The 17,267-nt window shown below is 51.1% G+C and overlaps 1 protein-coding gene across 1 annotated transcript in view; it reads left to right on the top strand.

Moving 5' to 3' along the window:
* Positions 1–2,090: 2,090 nt before the first annotated feature.
* Positions 2,091–17,267, top strand: part of TMEM132B (transmembrane protein 132B) — a gene marked incomplete at its 5' end in the record, with an annotated part of 209,977 nt that continues 194,800 nt past the window's right edge. Inside the window, one exon of the mRNA XM_082066519.1 lies at positions 2,091–2,175. Coding sequence (XP_081922645.1) covers positions 2,091–2,175 — 85 coding nt within the window. The remainder of the gene's footprint in view (positions 2,176–17,267) is intronic.

The raw sequence follows: 17,267 nt of genomic DNA, 5'->3' as shown, positions 1-17,267 counted from the left end.
TTACTGCAGCACTTGAAATAAGTTCTTATTTTTTTATTAGTTTTACCTTCCTTGAGGAAACTAAATCTTTGGGTTCTCTTGGGTTGTTTTTTCCGCCACCTGTGTGGGCCCAATTCCATCCCCCTGACTTGATTTCTGTGTCTCTGGCTCTCACGCCACCGTACATTTCCCTACATAGGAGATCAGCGTTTATTCACGTTTCTTTTTGTGCAGAGTGGTAAAATATTAGACTTAAATTTTTTATGACATTCATAGGAGTGGTTATGGAGGCAAACAAGATTACAGCAAGTACTACATAAAAGCTTGTTTATGCAGAGACTCCAAGACATGTTTGCAAAACTGCGGAAGAGTCCAAGGGGATGTTTTTTAGTTTTTCCTCTCCTTTTCTTTTCCTACCTCCCTGTTTTTATTGCGATCACAGTAACAACTCCGAGCTGTTAAAGGGCTCCGTTTATTTTCAGTGCAATATTGTTTCCAGCCGCGGGTTATTTTGGGATGGAAGGGTAGAGGTCCAGAGCAGGCGGGCAGCGCTTGGATTTGGAATTAAAGCGCTACTTGACGCAACCCACGTCTCACCTGTGCAACACCGCGCACACCCGTGTGCACACCCCTGCGCACACCCCAGCACCACCCCGTGCACACCCCAGCACCACCCCGTGCACACCCCAGCACCACCCCTGTGCACACCCCAGCACCACCCCTGCGCACACCCCAGCACCACCACCGTGCACACCCCAGCACCACCACCGTGCACACCCCAGCACCACCCCTGTGCACACCCCAGCACCACCCCTGTGCACACCCCAGCACCACCCCTGCGCACACCCCAGCACCACCACCGTGCACATCCCAGCACCACCCCTGTGCACACCCCAGCACCACCACCGTGCACACCCCAGCACCACCACCGTGCACACCCCAGCACCACCACCGTGCACACTCCTGCGCACACTTCAGCACCACCCCTGCGCACACCTCTGCGCACACTCACAGTATCACAGTATGTTTGGGATTGGAAGGGACCTCAAAAGCCCATCCAGTGCAATCCCCCCCGGAGCAGGAACACCCAGCTGAGGTGACACAGGAAGGTGTCCAGGCGGGTTGGAATGTCTGCAGAGAAGGAGACTCCACAACCCCCTGGGCAGCCTGGGCCAGGCTCTGCCACCCTCACCAGGAAGAAGTTTCTTCTCAAATTTAAACGGAACCTCCTGTGTTCCGGTTTGCACCCATTGCCCCTGTCCTACCGCTGGTTGTCACCGCGCAGATCCTGCTGCATCCCCGTGGGCGGCACCCGCCCCCCCGCACGGCTCTTTACAAGCCTCTTTGCGCACGTGTTCGCAAACCGCTTCGCGCGCTTTCCCGGGTGTCCCGCGCGCGGCCCTTTGCACGCCCCTGCACGCGCCGTTGCACGCTGCGGTGCAGCCGCCCCGCGCGCAGTGACAGCGGCGGCCGCGAGGGGGGACCCGCGCTCTTCCCGCCGCTCCGCGGCGCTGAGGGAATCCCCCCCCCCACAAGCCCAGTCCCAGCGCCCGCCCGGGGGGGCCGGGGCGCACCGACCTCCAGCCCACCGGGCTGAGAAACTTCTCCGGGGGTGTCGTGCAGAAAAGCGCACACGGGGCTCCTCTACCCCCCGCCGTTCTCGCTGGGCCCGCTCCGGCTCCCGAGAGCCCCGTGTCCGAGCGGGGGCACCGAGCGGCACCTGCGCAGAGGCCCCGCCCGCCCCGCAGGTGAGCCCGGCGCCGCCCCCGCCGCGCCCGGCCCAGCCCAGCCGCGGCTCGTCGGTCCGTCCGCGCCGCCGCAGCCCTCGGCACAGCGCCCGGCTGCCCCGGGGGAGCGCTGCTGCTGCTGCCGCCGCGGCGGGCGGGGGCGGCGCCGGCTGCCCCCCGGGGCGGCGATGCGGCGGGGGCGGCCGTGAGCGCGGGGCCGGTGGGGACCCCCCCTTGCGGGGCAGGCGGCCCCGCCGCCGGACGGAGCCGCGCAGCGGAGGGGGCGCGGGCAGGCGCGGGGGGAGTGGTTAGAGCGGCTCCGCCGCGACACCCCCAGCCCCCCCCCGCCCCGTTCAGCCGCCCCTCTCCAAATAAATCAGCACCATGACTACTTCTGGGCATGGAACAAAGAGGATGCTCTCCCGGGGCCCCGCGCTGCTCCTGGCGCCGCTGCTGCTCCTGTGCCGAGGTAACCCCCAGTTCCGCGCCGCGACCCCGACCCCGTGCTGGTTTTAGTTTTTTTTTATTGCTCTTTTAATTGATTTTCTTTCCCTCCCCTTCCCCCCGTTTTTACTTCAAAGATATTTTTCCCTTCTCAGCCCTCCCGCCGACGTGGCTGCGGAGGGCGCTGAGGCCCCCAGGCGCTGCGCGCTGCCCTGCGCGCCCGCGGACGGGACACGCGCACACACACACACCCACACACACACACACACACACCTTCCTCCCTCCCTTGGGGTCGCAAAGTTGCCCCCATCCATCTCCACTTCAGCACCCCCCCGCTCCGTCCACAGCAGCCTCCCGTGTGTCCCCCCACGCGTGTCGCGGGCTCCCTGTCCCTGCGCGGGGGCTGCCCCGTGGCTCCGGCCCTGCCAGCCGGTGCGAGCCGGGTTGAGGGGGGAAGAGGGAAAAGTTGCCGGAGCCGGGGAAGGGGCCGCGGGGCTGGGGCTCCCACCGGGGTCCCGACCCCCCGCTCCTCCCTGCCGCTCTGGCCGCCTCCGGCTGCATGTGGAAAGCTGTACAGGGCTTAAATCTGTTCTGCAAAACGGTCCTTGTAACGCCGTTCCTGCGCTTAATTTTAAGCAGAGTGGGTTTCTGCGGGCTGGCGGGGATCAGGCCCTTAGGTGAGCCAAGGTGGGTTTTCCTAATTGCGGGCAGCTGCCAGGCAGCACAGCTGAGGGAGCGCGGCTTGGAGCATCTCTCTTTTTTCTTTTGATGTTTTCTTTCTCCTGGCTGAACTCGGGAGCAGCGTTTTGGGTCCCAGTTGCGGGGGTTTGCCGGGGAAAGGCTCATCCCAGGCTGGCGAGCTGAAGCGCTGCCCCTGGGAAAGTCTTTTGCAGGACTTCTCTCCCGGCACATTTTTCTCCGCTTGCTCGTGTGAGCTCCCTGGCAGATGTTGTTCCTAATAAATAGGGGTTGTTAAAAGCAAATTAATTAAGGTGCATTGGCGCTGAAGTTGCTCAGCGATTCATTTGCTTTACTGCTGCTCGGGACGGCGCTCACCTTCAGCTGTAGCGTGGGGCTGGGAAACTTCACCAGGGCTTTAGGAATATGCCAAAATGTAAGGGTTTCAGGTGAAAAAGGAGCAGTCCCTGGGAGGGACAAAAGCAGCGGCTGTCGTTCCTGGGGAGGGCAGAGAGAATGTGTTGTGGTAGGGAAGCGTTTCAGGCAAGGTCCCTGCAGGGACAGCAGGAACAATTTGCAAGGAAGGAGGCATCAGTCTTGGGGACACACACATGATGGACAGAAGGGGGTCCTTGCTCTGCATACCCTAAAGAACACTGCTTGGCCCTTGCCCTCTGGCTCTCTCCTTCCCCTGGCTCCAATCCTGTTGAGTGGGGTGCCAGGTTTGGGGTGCAGGTTGTGGGGAGTGGGGCACAGGACCCAGAGCATGAGCTGCCTGTGGGTCAGAGCTGCCCCGGCGGAGCGATGGGTTTCTGTGCCAGCACCATGCCCCGTACTCTGTGAAGCTCTCCATTTAGTTGAGGAGAGAGCTAAGAGCAGCAAAGAAGCAGGTTTTATGTGTTTTTTTTTATTGCTTTGACACATTAACGATAATCTTTTCTCTGATATTCCCCCCTCCCGTCTCCTCCTGTGTGGGTAGCTACCATGGTGAGATTGGGCTGTGGGTGTAATTCTTCCAGCGCTCTGAGTGCTTAAACATATGGAAACCCACTTTGAAACAGTTTGTAGCTGCAAACCTACCGCCGTACCCATCCCTCTCCCCTGCTCTCTGAATGCCTCCCTGCACAATGTGCACGTTAGAAACTCACAGCGCGCTTGCAGCTCAAGCTGTGAATAACGAATCCATCCCCAGCCTGTGCCTTTTCCTCCTCTCCAGGCTGTATCAATTCTTTGCTTTCGTAGCTGAGCGCTGCCCCTGTCCCGTCCCACCCTCTGCGTGTGGAGAGGGGGTTTGGGATCTGGGGAAACCTCTTTTGAAAGAGGCGAGTGGTGGCAGCGCTCTGGAAGTGTCTCCCTCGGGGCTGTGCTGACCTTGCTGCAGCTCGCTGTGCTCCGGGTTGGCTTTCTCCTCCGGATTACGGGGGTTAATGAACCACATCTTGGTTTGGGTTGTTGCAAGACGGGAGGGACACCTGCATGAGTCATGCTGCTGTGCTGCCATCCCTGCAAAGCTCCCGGCTCATACAGACGGTCGTGTTGGGCACTTGCCATTTTTCTCTATTTATTTGCCTTCACTCCCTCGCCAGGGCCGGCTCTGGGCAGGCTGCGTTTTGGGGACTGGAGATGCACCAGGCTGGGTTCCTCCAGCCTCTTCAAAGCGGGTGGCGTTTGTTTGCCTGTCAGGCAGGTCCCCTAAATAGCTTTGTGAAGGTCCAATTAAGAGATCACTCTCCTGTCCGCGGGTCTCCGGTGGCCTGGCCGCTGGCGCGCGAGCGGCTGCGAGCAGAGGGTGTGCGTGTGTGTTTGGCAGCCGAGGGCCGCTCGCGCCGAGCTCGAGGATGTCTCTGGCTGGCAGCAGGCCCCAGTTTGTTGCTGGCATCCTGGCAGGGTTTTTGGCCGCCTTCCTCGCTGGCGGAGCTGGCTCTGGGGTTATGTGAATTAGGTATCCTGTGAAAGACCTGGATGAGTTACCTGACTGTTTTGTTTTCCTGCCTGATGCTGTCTGCCCGTCTCGCTCCCCTGCTTCGCTGGCTGATGGGGACGGGGCGTGCGAAGCTTATTGAGCAAACCGGCCCCTGTGAGATGCGCCTGGGCTGTCGTGATCAGTGTGTGCGGAGGGACCTGTGAATCGCTTTAGGCTCTGGCTCCAGGGAGGTGTGGGTGGAGAGACATCACGCTTATTTTGTGTCCCTGTATCGCTCTACATAATATGGAGGCAGTTTTTATGCAGAGGTTCTTCAGGAACAAAAATGAAAGACCTATATTATCTACTGTATGATGGACTTGCCGAACGTGATAATGCAAACTGTTGAAATGAAGGTTATTCTCCCCACATTAGTGCAGATCTCAAAGTTTTATACAATAACCAACCAAACTGATGCAATTTGGGGTATAGTGTGGTGGGGGAGAAGCCTGAAATTATTATACTGCCTCTTGCACCAGCATCCATTAGAGCAATGTATTTCAGATATTCTGATTTTACTTCCCATCAGTGTAAATCTAGAGCAGCTGCTCTGGATTTATGCATCGCTGCTGTGATTGGCATTGGCTCTCTGGGAATGCAGGAAGCAACTGTGTGACTTGCCCTCCGCAGCGCTTTTCGCTTCAAAAAATATCCTGTCACTGGTGCTGTAGCCTCCTTTGTATATTTGCAATGGGGAAGTCTGCATCACTCACTGGTTTTGGGTTTTGATTATTTTCTTCAATTTGTCAGGCTTGGTTGCAAAGCTCCATTCACTGACACTTGATTCTTCAGCTGATCAATAGAGTTGCTTGAGGTTCAAATGCCAAAATAGTTACATTTAAAAAAAAATCAATAAAGTGCAATTAATTTGCTGTATTTTATTAGTGGGAATGATGGGCGCTCAAGACTCTCACTCCAAGCCCCATTGTCTCTGTGTTTAAAGCAGCTTAGCGTGGCGAGGAAGGAACGAGCCCAGGAGCAGCTGTAGGAGGTCAGAGCAGGGGGTCACCCAGACCAGGACACGGTTTGTGTTTTGGGCAGGGTTTTTGGACCAGGGATACGTTCCTGAGCCAGAGCTGAGCCTGAAGGCTCTATTTAATTGCTGCAATGGGTTTCCCGTAATGGATTTGGTCACTCTTTGAGCCTGGACAGATATCTGGTGTGCACAGCATCTCTGGGCAAGGGCTCCCTTGTTTCAAAGAGCCTGAAGAGAGGAGTCTGTGCACCACAGAGCGTGGCAGGGGTTTGGGCTACGTGGCGTTTTAGGCTATGTAGGATTTTGCTGTTTGTGCCTATGGGTTGGAGATCTCCACCCTGGGTGACCCCACGATGAGCTGGGGTCCTCCTGCCCTCTCGGTAGCTCCTCAGCAGTGTAGTTTGAAGCCAGGCTGCTCAGGACACCCATGCTGGCTGCCCTCCCTTTGCTGGAAGGGTTGGGAAGCAAAGGAAATTGTTCCACGTAGCGTTGTGTTGTGACAGCTATAGGTGCTGCTCCTTCCGACCTCAGCGGCTGAGGCTGATCACAAGTTTTGCCGGGTGGAGAGGTGTCTGCACCAAGCAACATGTGTGTCTCGCTCATACAGGTGACTGCAAACCTGTCCCGTGTCAGAAGTGTGACCGGGGAGCACGGGGGAGGTGGCAATCTCCTACATCCTGCAGAAAGCCAGTGAAATTAAAATTTCCTGGCCTTAGTAAACATCCCACTGAATGAGAAGCCATCCCACTGAAATACATTCTGTCAGCTCAACAAGTTAAATTCACTGAGCTCAATTTCCCCCTTCTCCCCTTGCCTAAATATAACTAATGTTTGTTAATGACAAGCGGTGATGTGGTTTGTTGGCGCAGCATTAGCACTTACCCCTGTCAGTGGCTCAGCTGACGTGCTGGCACACGGGGGCCACGGAGACGCTTTCCCGACTCCGGCTGTCAAATCCGCTCGCATTGAAGTTCCACGGAGGCTGGGGAGTGCGAGTTACCGTGCGGTGCTCTAGATGTCGTGGAAGATGCTTCGATTTCCTGCTGTCAGGAGTTTCCCAGCTGGCATTTCAGAGGAAGCTGTTCCCACGTGAGGATGGGCAGGTAGAAACCAGAAGCAGAGGTCCTCTGGGAGAGCGGGGGGGCTGGACAGGGATTGCTTGGTGTCCGGCTTCCCCTGGGTGTTTGTATTTCCCTCTGAGCTGCCAGCGGTGCCATGGGAAGTAACGCGAGCGCTGCTTGGAGTGTCTGTGTTGGGTAAATTCAGTGTGGAAGGGCTTCACTAATTGCTCAGTACCTTGCACGATGGGCTTCAGTCTCAGATGCAATGTAAATATTAACATTTCTTCCACTCTATCCAAAAACTCTCTTGCAGCACACTTTCAGCTTGTCTCTGTTTACATAAACGTGTTTGTTTCTGACAGCATTCAGAAAGCTTCATGAATTTATGATGTGCTCCAGATCTGAGCACACTTTCTGTTTTCCTTTTTTCTATTTTTTTTTAAATGCTTTTTCTTCCCAAATTTTGGTGATGGAATGGCAAGAGCTATGCATATTCCACCAGGCTATTGAGAGCCAATGTAAACACCATCTTTCATGCAAAATCAGTTTGTTCAAGTTCAAAAGCAGCCCAGCCTCCCAACTTGATCAATTTGCCTGTCATAGGAGATGATTTTAAAAGTGGCGATTACGTCCTATCTTGTCTCTTGCTACTTCAGGCAAGGAGAGAAAAATGAAGTGTAGCATTTGATTTTTAACTCTGTTTTTTCTGATTTTTTTTTCAGTAGGGGGTGAATCAGGGGGTGCCCTGAGGAGATGAGGGGTAGCCAGGAGCAGAGGGCTTTCCATGGGGCTGTGCTCTGCTGAGTGGTCTAATTGGAAATGGTGTGTCAATCCACTCTGCCCCATGGCAGAGGAGGAGACCTGAACTGATGGAAAAATGGGTTTCTAGTGACAAGGATGCTAAATCTCATGGAGAAGATGCTTAAGGCTCTGCTGTTTCATGGCCACGTCCTTCTGCCCCAGGGCATCGTGTTGCCCAAAGACTGTGCAGGGACCAGAGTGGGGGTTATGGGGGAAAATGGTGTAAACCCACCTGTGTTAGGCAGCTCTAGCTTGGTATCTGTGATAGTGTCACAAATCTGCCCTGGATGGAAAGAAATACTGGAAAAATGCCACTGATGCACTTCATGCTGGGGCCAAAAATCCTTATTCTGGCCAAGCCAAGGGGATGGAGAGGCTCCAAAAATGATGTTCCCACTGGATGGTGTGGGAGATGGTGCTTTTGGCCAAGCAGCTGTCCCTGTCCCCAGCCTGTTTGTCTGCACAGGGATAACACGTGCCCTAAATACCCACCCTTGGGAGAGAATGGCCCCGGGGAGGAGCAGCATTTGTGCTGGAGAGGGGAGAACATCATCCTCATTACCCAAGAGATAAAAATCCTTCAGAAGATGAAATTAGAGGTGCAGATATCTTTTTTTTTGTTTGTTTTGCTTGTATGGGAACATCTCAAAAACAGATGGCAGAGCAGAGATTTATTTCCCGTTAAGTGCAGAGGGCTGGTGCACAGGACCTTATCTGCTTGTGGGCCCTGTAATAAACCTGCCAGCAGGTGATTTAAATCCAGTTTTTCTGATTGGGAGAGTAGTAGAAGGAACAGGGTTTATGTTTCTTATGAATTTTATGAGCAATGTTAGATTTTTAAGATGCAAGAATGATCAGGGCATGGCTCTGTAGCACTGGAGACTTTCATTCCTTTCATAAAGGATCTTCCCTGAGTCAGAAAAATGAACCATTTTACATTATTTAGCAGCTGGGCTGCCGAAACCAGCTGTTTGCATGAGTGACGGATGCGACTATTTTATATTTCAGTTTAGGAGTTCTTGTCAATTAGCCACAGCTTTTGCTTAGCAGCAAGACCTTTGCCATGATGGGGAAGGAGGGCTGCTTAATGGATGCTGCGGCTCTTGAAACAAACACTTATGCTGCAGCTCAAAGAAAAGAAGATGAATCTCACACCATAAAAAAACCCCAGAGTCCGTGCACTCTAAAAGGGAACCCTTGAGCAGATGGAGCGGGTTTCTATGCAACAAGCAGTAATTAGAAACTCACCAGATAGTCAGTAGCTGGTGACTGTCTTTGGTACCCGGATTTTTGGGTTGAAAAAGGAGCAAGTCTGAGGTGAGATTTGGAAGGAGCTGGTCTGGGGGTGTGTGTGGAGCAAGTTCTGGGCTGGTCCGGGCGCCTTGTGTTGAGGGACAAAACCCACTAGCCCTCGGTGCCTCTGTCCCCAACGCCGTGAGGCTGCAGCACTTGGGGATGTCACCGGTGGCTTTGGAAGGTGCTTGAAGAGCTGGAGGTAGAGGACCCACAAACCCTTGTGAGTGCAGGAAGGTCACGGTGCAGACCCGCACATGGAACAGGGTTTGAAAATACTGCACCGGAGGCATCTGGAGAGGGTGCTGAAAGCTCTCTGGAAGCAGCGGAGTTCTGTCAGGGCAAGCTTGAAGGCCAGTGTGCCCCAGCCATCCCCGAATCAGGGGAATTAGAGCTGGAAACGTTGGTAATAAGCCTTCTTTCCCGTCTCCGACGGCTGTTGGGTACAGTCTGTTCCTGAGCGCGCTGGTTTTCAGCGATGCAGGCAGCAGGACTTCTGCCGCTTCCTTTGGCAGAGCCTTTCACAGCCTATTAGACCTCTCCCATATTCCACCTACGGTTTTCCTTCTTTGCTTCTTTCCATTGTTTATTGGATGACCCAAATCCACAACTTCGCATCCTTATCACCTGTCCAAAACTGAGCCCAGGCAAATCTGCAAAACGGGGACAAATGGTTAAACAGTGAGTGGGAAATGCTCTGAAAGCAGGAGCTGAGCTCGGCATGTAAATACTTTTACATTTGGAGGTTATTTGGAGAATAAAGGGCAAGAACTTGAAATGCATGTGGTGATGAGCCATAGATTATGCTCTGAAGATACTCAGAAGGCAGTTACAGTCACACTATCTAATTCATCTCCCACTAAGACATTCTCCTCCAAGGTGTTTGGAAATAATGGAGGAGCTTAGTTACTAACATTATTAAATCCTCATCTCTGACAGCTACGAGAATTAATATACAAAGGTTTCCTCCTCTTTTTTAAAATGCAGCTCAGTTACTAATTTCCTGCCTCTTGCTTAGGAGTGGCCCACTGAAAGCTATTAGCATGAGTATTGGTGCAAAAAAGGCTCAGCTCCATCAGAGAAACAGGCAAGAGAAAGATGGAAGATAGCATGAATTTTATTGCAGTTGAGGCTTTTTTTTTCTTTCTTTTCAAATATTCATCATTCCTCCATCTGTAGATCTCAAAGGGCTTTAGAGAAGAGAGGAGGCTGAGGTGTGTGGATGGGTGTCAGGCTACCCCAGCATTGGCATCGCAAGGCTGAGCACCGTCAGTTCAGGTATGGGAGGACAGGGCTGAATTAACACTTGGTTTTTTTGCTAGGTTTGATATGCACCAGCCTGCTAAAACTGTTATGGCAAGTCTTAAGCGGAAATGAAGAGATGGAGTTAATGTTCTTTATTGGTAAAATCAAAGTCTCAGTCCTCCAGAGCAGAGCACAGCCCGTGGTGCCCACCCCATCGCCTCCCTGGTGTGACGGAGCTGGGCAGCCCATGGGCATCTGGTGACATCTTTGAGGGCTGCACCGAGGAGCTGTTCTTCAGGTGTGCCCTTTTGAACCCCAAATGTCCATGTCGTACCCCTGATTTCACCACAAACCCTGTCGTATTTGCAGTGCTGTTAGTGTCATAGTGAGATTACTGGTGTCATCTGTAAGCCCTGGGGGTTGTGGGGCTTTGAGGAGCATCAGCTCCTGCGTGCCGCTTCAGCTCCATCTTACCAAAGCATCCTGCTCATCCAGAGTTAAAATATCATCCTCCCTTTCTCTGAGCATATTGCAGCCCAACACATTAAATGCATTAGAAAACTTTATTGCGTTTAGCCAATTAACAAAAAGGGAAAGTCAAAGAGAAGTCATCGCTTTGGTTCTTACACCAACTAGCAAACTTTGAGGTGGTTTCCAATATTCTCCTAGGCTCTCTGTCTCCACACCTTGCTTGCTGCATGGCAGTCCCCACTAGTGCTCCCATGGTGCCGATAAACCCAAGTCTGTATCAGCAGCTGGGCTCCCCATGTCCCCCAGCCAAATGCCCCACACAAGGGCCTTGCTGTAAGATGCAGAGTCCCTGCGAGGCATCTGACACGAGCAGTTTATTTTCATCATGGCTGCAAAGCCCTTGGCCATCCTGGTACCTGTGGTCTAACGAGCTTCAAAAGCTGCTGCAGAATTGCAGCTCTTGACGCCCGGCTCCAGCAGAAGGTGGGGAGGGGTCTGCAGCCGGCGGGGTGGAACCCACCCCGCGTCGCTGCCGTGTGCGCCCACGTCCAAGGCAGCAATCCCTGGGGACCGTGGTCATTGTGAGCCAAGGGCTGGGAGCAGGGGCAGCCCCGGCGTTTGTGGGTTTCCACCAAGATGCTCAGCCTCGTGAGGTGTGTGGAGCCTGGGAACTGCTGGATCAGCCTCCGCTCTGTGGATCTTCATCATCCGAGTTATCTCCAAAACACAGTTATCTCCCTGAATGGCAGTCTCCTATTGAAAGCCATCTCTTTCAGCAGGGCACTCGCATTTATTTACTGCACAGCTTCTCCCATTAGTATAATCATTACTCCTTGGACTGGGTTTGAATTCAGAGCATCCCACTGTGGTACTTAAAGAATTAATTACAGCAATGAAAGAATTCCTCTAAAGACTTCTATGAATTGGTCTGGTTGAAGTGTTTTAGCTTTGCTTCAATTGGTGCAGCTCTTGTCGAAAGGATTGTGAGAAAATGCATGGGTCAGTGATTTAGATTAGGCAAATTACGTTAGAAAAATTGATTTGATTTAGAAAGTGAGCTTTCAGATCACAGGGAATTGCCTGCTTCTTACTCTGCTGTGCTGCCTCTCCCTGAAGATGAGCAGAGGCAGATAATTCAGGGTTAAAGTAAGTGGCTATTGTAAAAGGTTTGTCTGAAAGTGGACGAGAGATGGGTTGACACATACCTTTAGATAAACTATTATTGACCTGTATATTGCTGTCTGTGCATCAGCTGAAGATACGGATGGATGAGGATGCTTATCAACAGCACTCAGAGGCGGTTCGTGTGGCTTGCTAAAGAAATGGGTCCTTACTTTTAGGTTTGGTGTTTGTTGTGGTTTGTTTTGTTTTTTACCCCAGAAATGGCTTTTCTGACCAGGATACCTTCAGAGCCAGCACAGATTGGGAACCTGTATGGGATTCCAGCATCTGCCTTGCCTGGTTCTGTGTTTACTTACTCCTGGGGCTGAGAGTTTGGTTTTCATGGGGTTTTTTTACTTCCTTGGATCAAACCGGGTGTTTCCTCATTGTGTCCCTCATCCTCAGCTTAAAGGGACCGCAGTCCCTGGGACGATGCCCAACAGCGACCAGTGTCCCCTCCAAGAACCAGTTCCTAAAACCCACTTTCTGAATGAGCAGTTCCCTTCCCTGTGTGCTGAGGAGTTTCTTCCAAGTTCCTGCAGCCAGCTGTGTTTTGCCTGTTGGAATGATGGGTTGTGAACGCGATGGCTGTTGGCCAGAGACCCAAAACATTCACGACTATTCGTGAGTCGCTTACCACTGCGAATGGGCTCACCCGAGTTCATCAAGGCAACAGGGATGAAGTTTGGCAGTGTTTTCGTTTTCACTTTGTAAAATTTCTCTTTAAAAAAAAACAGTTAAGGAGATGGTTTTTGCCCAGCAATGCTTTTTGTTTCCTCGTTGCCTTGCAGAACCCTTTAAATTCGAGCGTGTTCACTGGGATGCTGGAGAGATGTCACTTTTTGGCCTGGCTAGTGCTGGTGGCATTTCTCTCCGTGGCACCACCGCCATGTCCCTTGGCATGAAAATCCAGGTGTGGGGTGCCCATGTGAGCTGTTCCTGTTGGTGCTCGTCCCTGTGCCGTGCAGAGAGCATCATCTGTACCCAGCGTGGGGCTGGGGAGGGCTGGGGAGTGCAAGGACAGAAACAATGCTGGGGAGCGTGGAGCGGAGGCTCCTGCCGGCATCTGAATTCAGGGCTGCAAAAAAGAAGTTGCAAAAGTAGCAATCCATCTGTCCACTTAGTGGGAGAAACCTAAGATCATTTCACAGTCATCAGCCCCCTGGTGTTTAAAAAAAATAATAAAAAAAGATACTGCAGGTTTTTGCTTCAATGTGGATAACCGGGAAATCTGAAGCACATTAATGTGCTCAGAGTCTATGTTTTTTTTCTCCTTTCGACAAATACAAGTTCTATCAAATTAAAAACGTAATACAAGAAAAAATAGTTTGCCTTTGCTTTCTAGGTACCGTGTATCAGCTGTATTATTTTCTTCCCCAAAACTCTCCAGTTAATTACCAGCAGAGTTATCGGCAAGGGGATGTTTTCCTTTGCCGCAGTTACAGTGGGACAGTGAATGTTGTCATCGTCACATATCTCACGGTAAGACATTCTCAAGGTGATGCATTATGCAGATGCGTTGCCATGCTATAGCTCCGTGACTATATCAGTGTCTCTATTAAAAAAAAATCCAATATTCAGGGATTTTGATTTGGTTGTAAAATCTTGCTCCAGGCACTACCTCAGGACAAAGTCTGGGAGTGGTATTTGGTAGTGGGGTGGCTTTTTTTCTTAATCTCCTTTTATTTTATCGTGCATTTCCTATTTTTCCTTTCCCCTTAACTGTAAGGACATAGAGGAGACAGGCTCCAAAAGTGCTGCTTAATTCTTGCTTATGTGAATGGACAAGCATTGGGTTGGAGGAAGATTGTAAAGATTTCTGCCTCTGCGTGTTGAAGCGGTCATTCAGATTAAAGAGAGGGGTTGCGAATGGTGGGGTTTGACCATGTCAAGCTCCAAGGTGTCCGCAAGGAGCCCTTGTTGCAAGAGGTTGCTGGGGAGAGGTGTTCAGGGTGAGCATTTCTGCAAGCCAGATGCAGGTGGCACGTCCCCTGGAGAGATGCACCCGCTGTCCCCAGCCGAGGCTGCAGCCCCCCAGGTCTGTGCCGCCATGGGACCTGGTGTTTTTGGGGTCTGGGGCTGTGGCAAGTGGAGCTGGACGCTGAGCACACAAGTGAGATGCAGCAGGGCTTTGCTTTGCTGAATTGCAGCAGATGCTTTGCTGCTACACAACGATTCATAATTGAAACACAACTTGCCATCCTGATTAGATTAAGCAGTTAAATTCATTTGCAATATTCCCCCCCCCCCCGCATTGTGTAATTAGTGACATATGATGCTTACATTAGCTCAGTTAAAAGTTATAATGATTAATTTGCACATCAAAGCCTCCCCATGAATCAACCGGTTCAACACACCATCGCGGGCTCGGTTACGGTGCGGCTGGGTGAAATGAATGTGTCCCGTCTGCTCCCGGGGCGCGGTGGTGGAGGTGTGATGGATGCTCCTGTGTGGTGGTTCCCAGTGTTTCCGTCCTTCTGGAAGTCAGTAGCATCCCTGTGCCTCGAATTGCTTGATAAATAACAGGGTGATGCTTGTCAGGACATGGTAGGTCCGATAATTAACAAGGTGATGCTTGTCAGGATGTGGCAATTAGTCCTTGTGTCCATATCGGGGTGATGCAGCCCAAAGCACCATGGACCTGGGAGCACTTAAAAGTGATGAAGTTCAGACTACTGGTGGTTCTTTTTGTCACTTTGTGAGCATAAGCATCATTCTGAAGAGTTTTGGCCAAATGCTACCTCCTGTACCCAGGTTACCATGAGTTTTGAGTGAAGGCTCAGATTGGGGCTCTAAGTAGTGAAGAACCTCATTTAAGCAAGACAAAACCAACTAGAAAACTACTCTCAGCTAATTATAATGAATTACTTTTTCTTTTTTATGTAGTCATAATATTGTCTTTCTTTCTACCTTCTGCTGAGCTGTGAAAATATTCTGCAAAATTATATTTTTTGAGTTGATGGAAAAGTACACCCTTGTCAACAATATTTTTCTATTGTTCATCAGAGACAGGCTTCATAACAAAAGAGATCTGTGTTGGAAAAGTACATCAGCTGCAAACAGTTTATTCAAAGTCTTCCCGAACAGCAGGGACGGTTTATGGGTTCCCGCTCCAGCTGAAGGTGAAATGCAGAACGTGGCTTCCAATCTTTCAGAGAAGTGGACGGGGCAGGTCATAATAATGCTATTTTCACAAAAAATGGATTTTATATTAAAGGTTCCAGTGGGAAAAAAAAGATCTGGAGGTGTTAAAATATTTATATATTGTTTAAGTTAGTGTACGAGGGTACTGTCAGGGTCATGGGCACATAAACGAGCGGAAAATGAGCTCCCACATTTTTGGTCCATGTACGTGTCTGTCTGTACGTGCACGTGCGTGTGCTGATGTTAAATTGGTAGGGTGTTAAATGTTTCGCATTTCCAACCATCAGTTTCAATTGAATTTCATAAGCCATTAAAGTTCTCCGCTGCTTCTTTTGCTGTTCCAGTTACGTGAGCTCCAGCCATTTAGCTGCAGGTCCTGGGGCATGATTGCTCTGTGGAGCAGCAAAAGTAAATTGGTTCCTGATGTAGAATCTTTTATATATATAAATATATATTTTTTTAATGTCTAACTCATTGTGAGTGATGATGTTGGGCTGATGATGTGAATCTTCAAGCTTGGCTTTTTCTGGTCTGGAACTGGGTCTCCTCCAACAGCATCTTTTTTTTGAAAAGCTTTTGTGCCCAGCTTGAATGGCAAAGTCTTATATGTACAGGAAGAGGATTTATTTTGTTGTTTATATATTTATCTTTAGAATTATGGTGCAAAGATTTGTCTGGGGTTTGGATTTTCTCCCTGTAGATTTGAAATGTTTATGAGAATGATGCTTATTTGGATCAAAGGAGATCTTCTGGCATTCCTCTGACTTTGTTTCAGTACTGGCAGGGTGACAAAAAATGCAAAAGCAATCATTTCCCCTTCTCCCACTTTTATTCTGAGGATGAATGAACGGTTAAGATCTTTGTGCTCAAAAATAATTGCTCATGGTTCTTAACAAAAAAAAAATAAAAATCCATAGCTTACCCTTTAAATAGATGTTTTGATCCTTTTGTTGGTTTGTGTTTTGCACTGCTGAGTGGCTTTGCTGCCAGTCTGAGGCTGAACTTGACAACGTTCCTATGGAGGCCGAGCAGGTTGAGTTGAGAAGGGAAACTGGGTACATACTTTACAAAGCAGTTGCGCGGCGGGAGCCGAGCAGCAGGGCCGTGCCGCCCCGGTCCGCTGCTACAACTGTTCCGCACAGTGCAAAGCTAAAGAATTTGCCAAAAAAGGAGTAATTTTCATTTGCCATGTGATTAAAAATAGCTCCATCATCTTCTGGACTGGGTGTGAGCGGCTGCTGGGCAATTTGGGGCTGCACGTTCCTCCTCCGGCTGCCCCGGGGGGCTGATGAACAGAGGGAGGTGTTCACCCCTGCTTTGTCAGGATTTCTCTTTTCTTTCCTTTATTTCCTCTTATGGTGGTGGGTATGAGGATAAACTGCTGTATTTTACATCTCCCCCTTCCCAGCAGCTGAACGGTGCTGTGCAACGGGCCGGGTTGGGGCTGCAGCGGCTGCATGGGGACCGAGCGCCTTCCCGTAGCGTTAACCTGCCGTCATTTCCAGCAAAGTCATTAGGCTGGGCCTGTAATTCTTGTTTGAGGATAACTGCAGCAGTTTCAATCCTTTTTTTTTTTAATGCTGCTAATTGGTGCTCTCAGTCTCAGCTCCAGCTTAGTGAAGGCTGCTGCCTGGGAATAATTGCGAACGGTTATGGAAATGTGTTTAAACGCTTGCAGATCTGTTGTACTTTTCTGTTTATGGGCTTATTCCTTCAAAAGGATAAATATGCCCTGAGTCCCTTCCCGCCCAGGACAAACGCTTTCCTTGGACCCTGCAGCACAGCTCCAGGCACCTCTGCAGCAGGGAGGGTAGACGGGGAATTAGCGTTAATGCCGTGAGGAAGCCCGGCCTTGCTGCACCCATTTTGCTGAGAAAGCGCAGCTTTTGGTCTGTTCGCTCTGTATTCCAGATGGGGCCTTTGGATGCTGGGGATGGGGATTGATGGAGCATCCAAGGGGAGGAGAGCATCCCTCCTCCTCCTCCTCCTCTCACCTGCCTGTCACTAACATCAACTGCTGAAGCCCATGGCCCTGCTAAATCAACAGGGCAGCTAATTGGATGCTAATGCAGCGCGCCTGCTGTGCTCCTGGCTAATGCTGTGGCTGCACTGCTCCTGTTGGTCTGTCTGGTGGTCAGTGCGTGCCCCTCAGTTATTCATAGTGGGGACTCCGCATTTGCACAGAGGCAGAGAAGGTTTAAGCAGCATCTGTGCTAAAAGCAAAGCAAAAAGGTCACTCGATGGATTTTCCCATCGTGGCTGTTGGGTGCAGCCGTACCTTCCCCAGGTTTGGAGGTGTGTGAGCTATTCCTGGTGGTCCTGGG

This window comes from Streptopelia decaocto (assembly GCF_964273445.1).
Source record: "Streptopelia decaocto genome assembly, chromosome: 15".
In the NCBI taxonomy this organism is placed as follows: domain Eukaryota; kingdom Metazoa; phylum Chordata; class Aves; order Columbiformes; family Columbidae; genus Streptopelia; species Streptopelia decaocto.
This window is presented reverse-complemented; position numbering and strand designations above follow the sequence as displayed.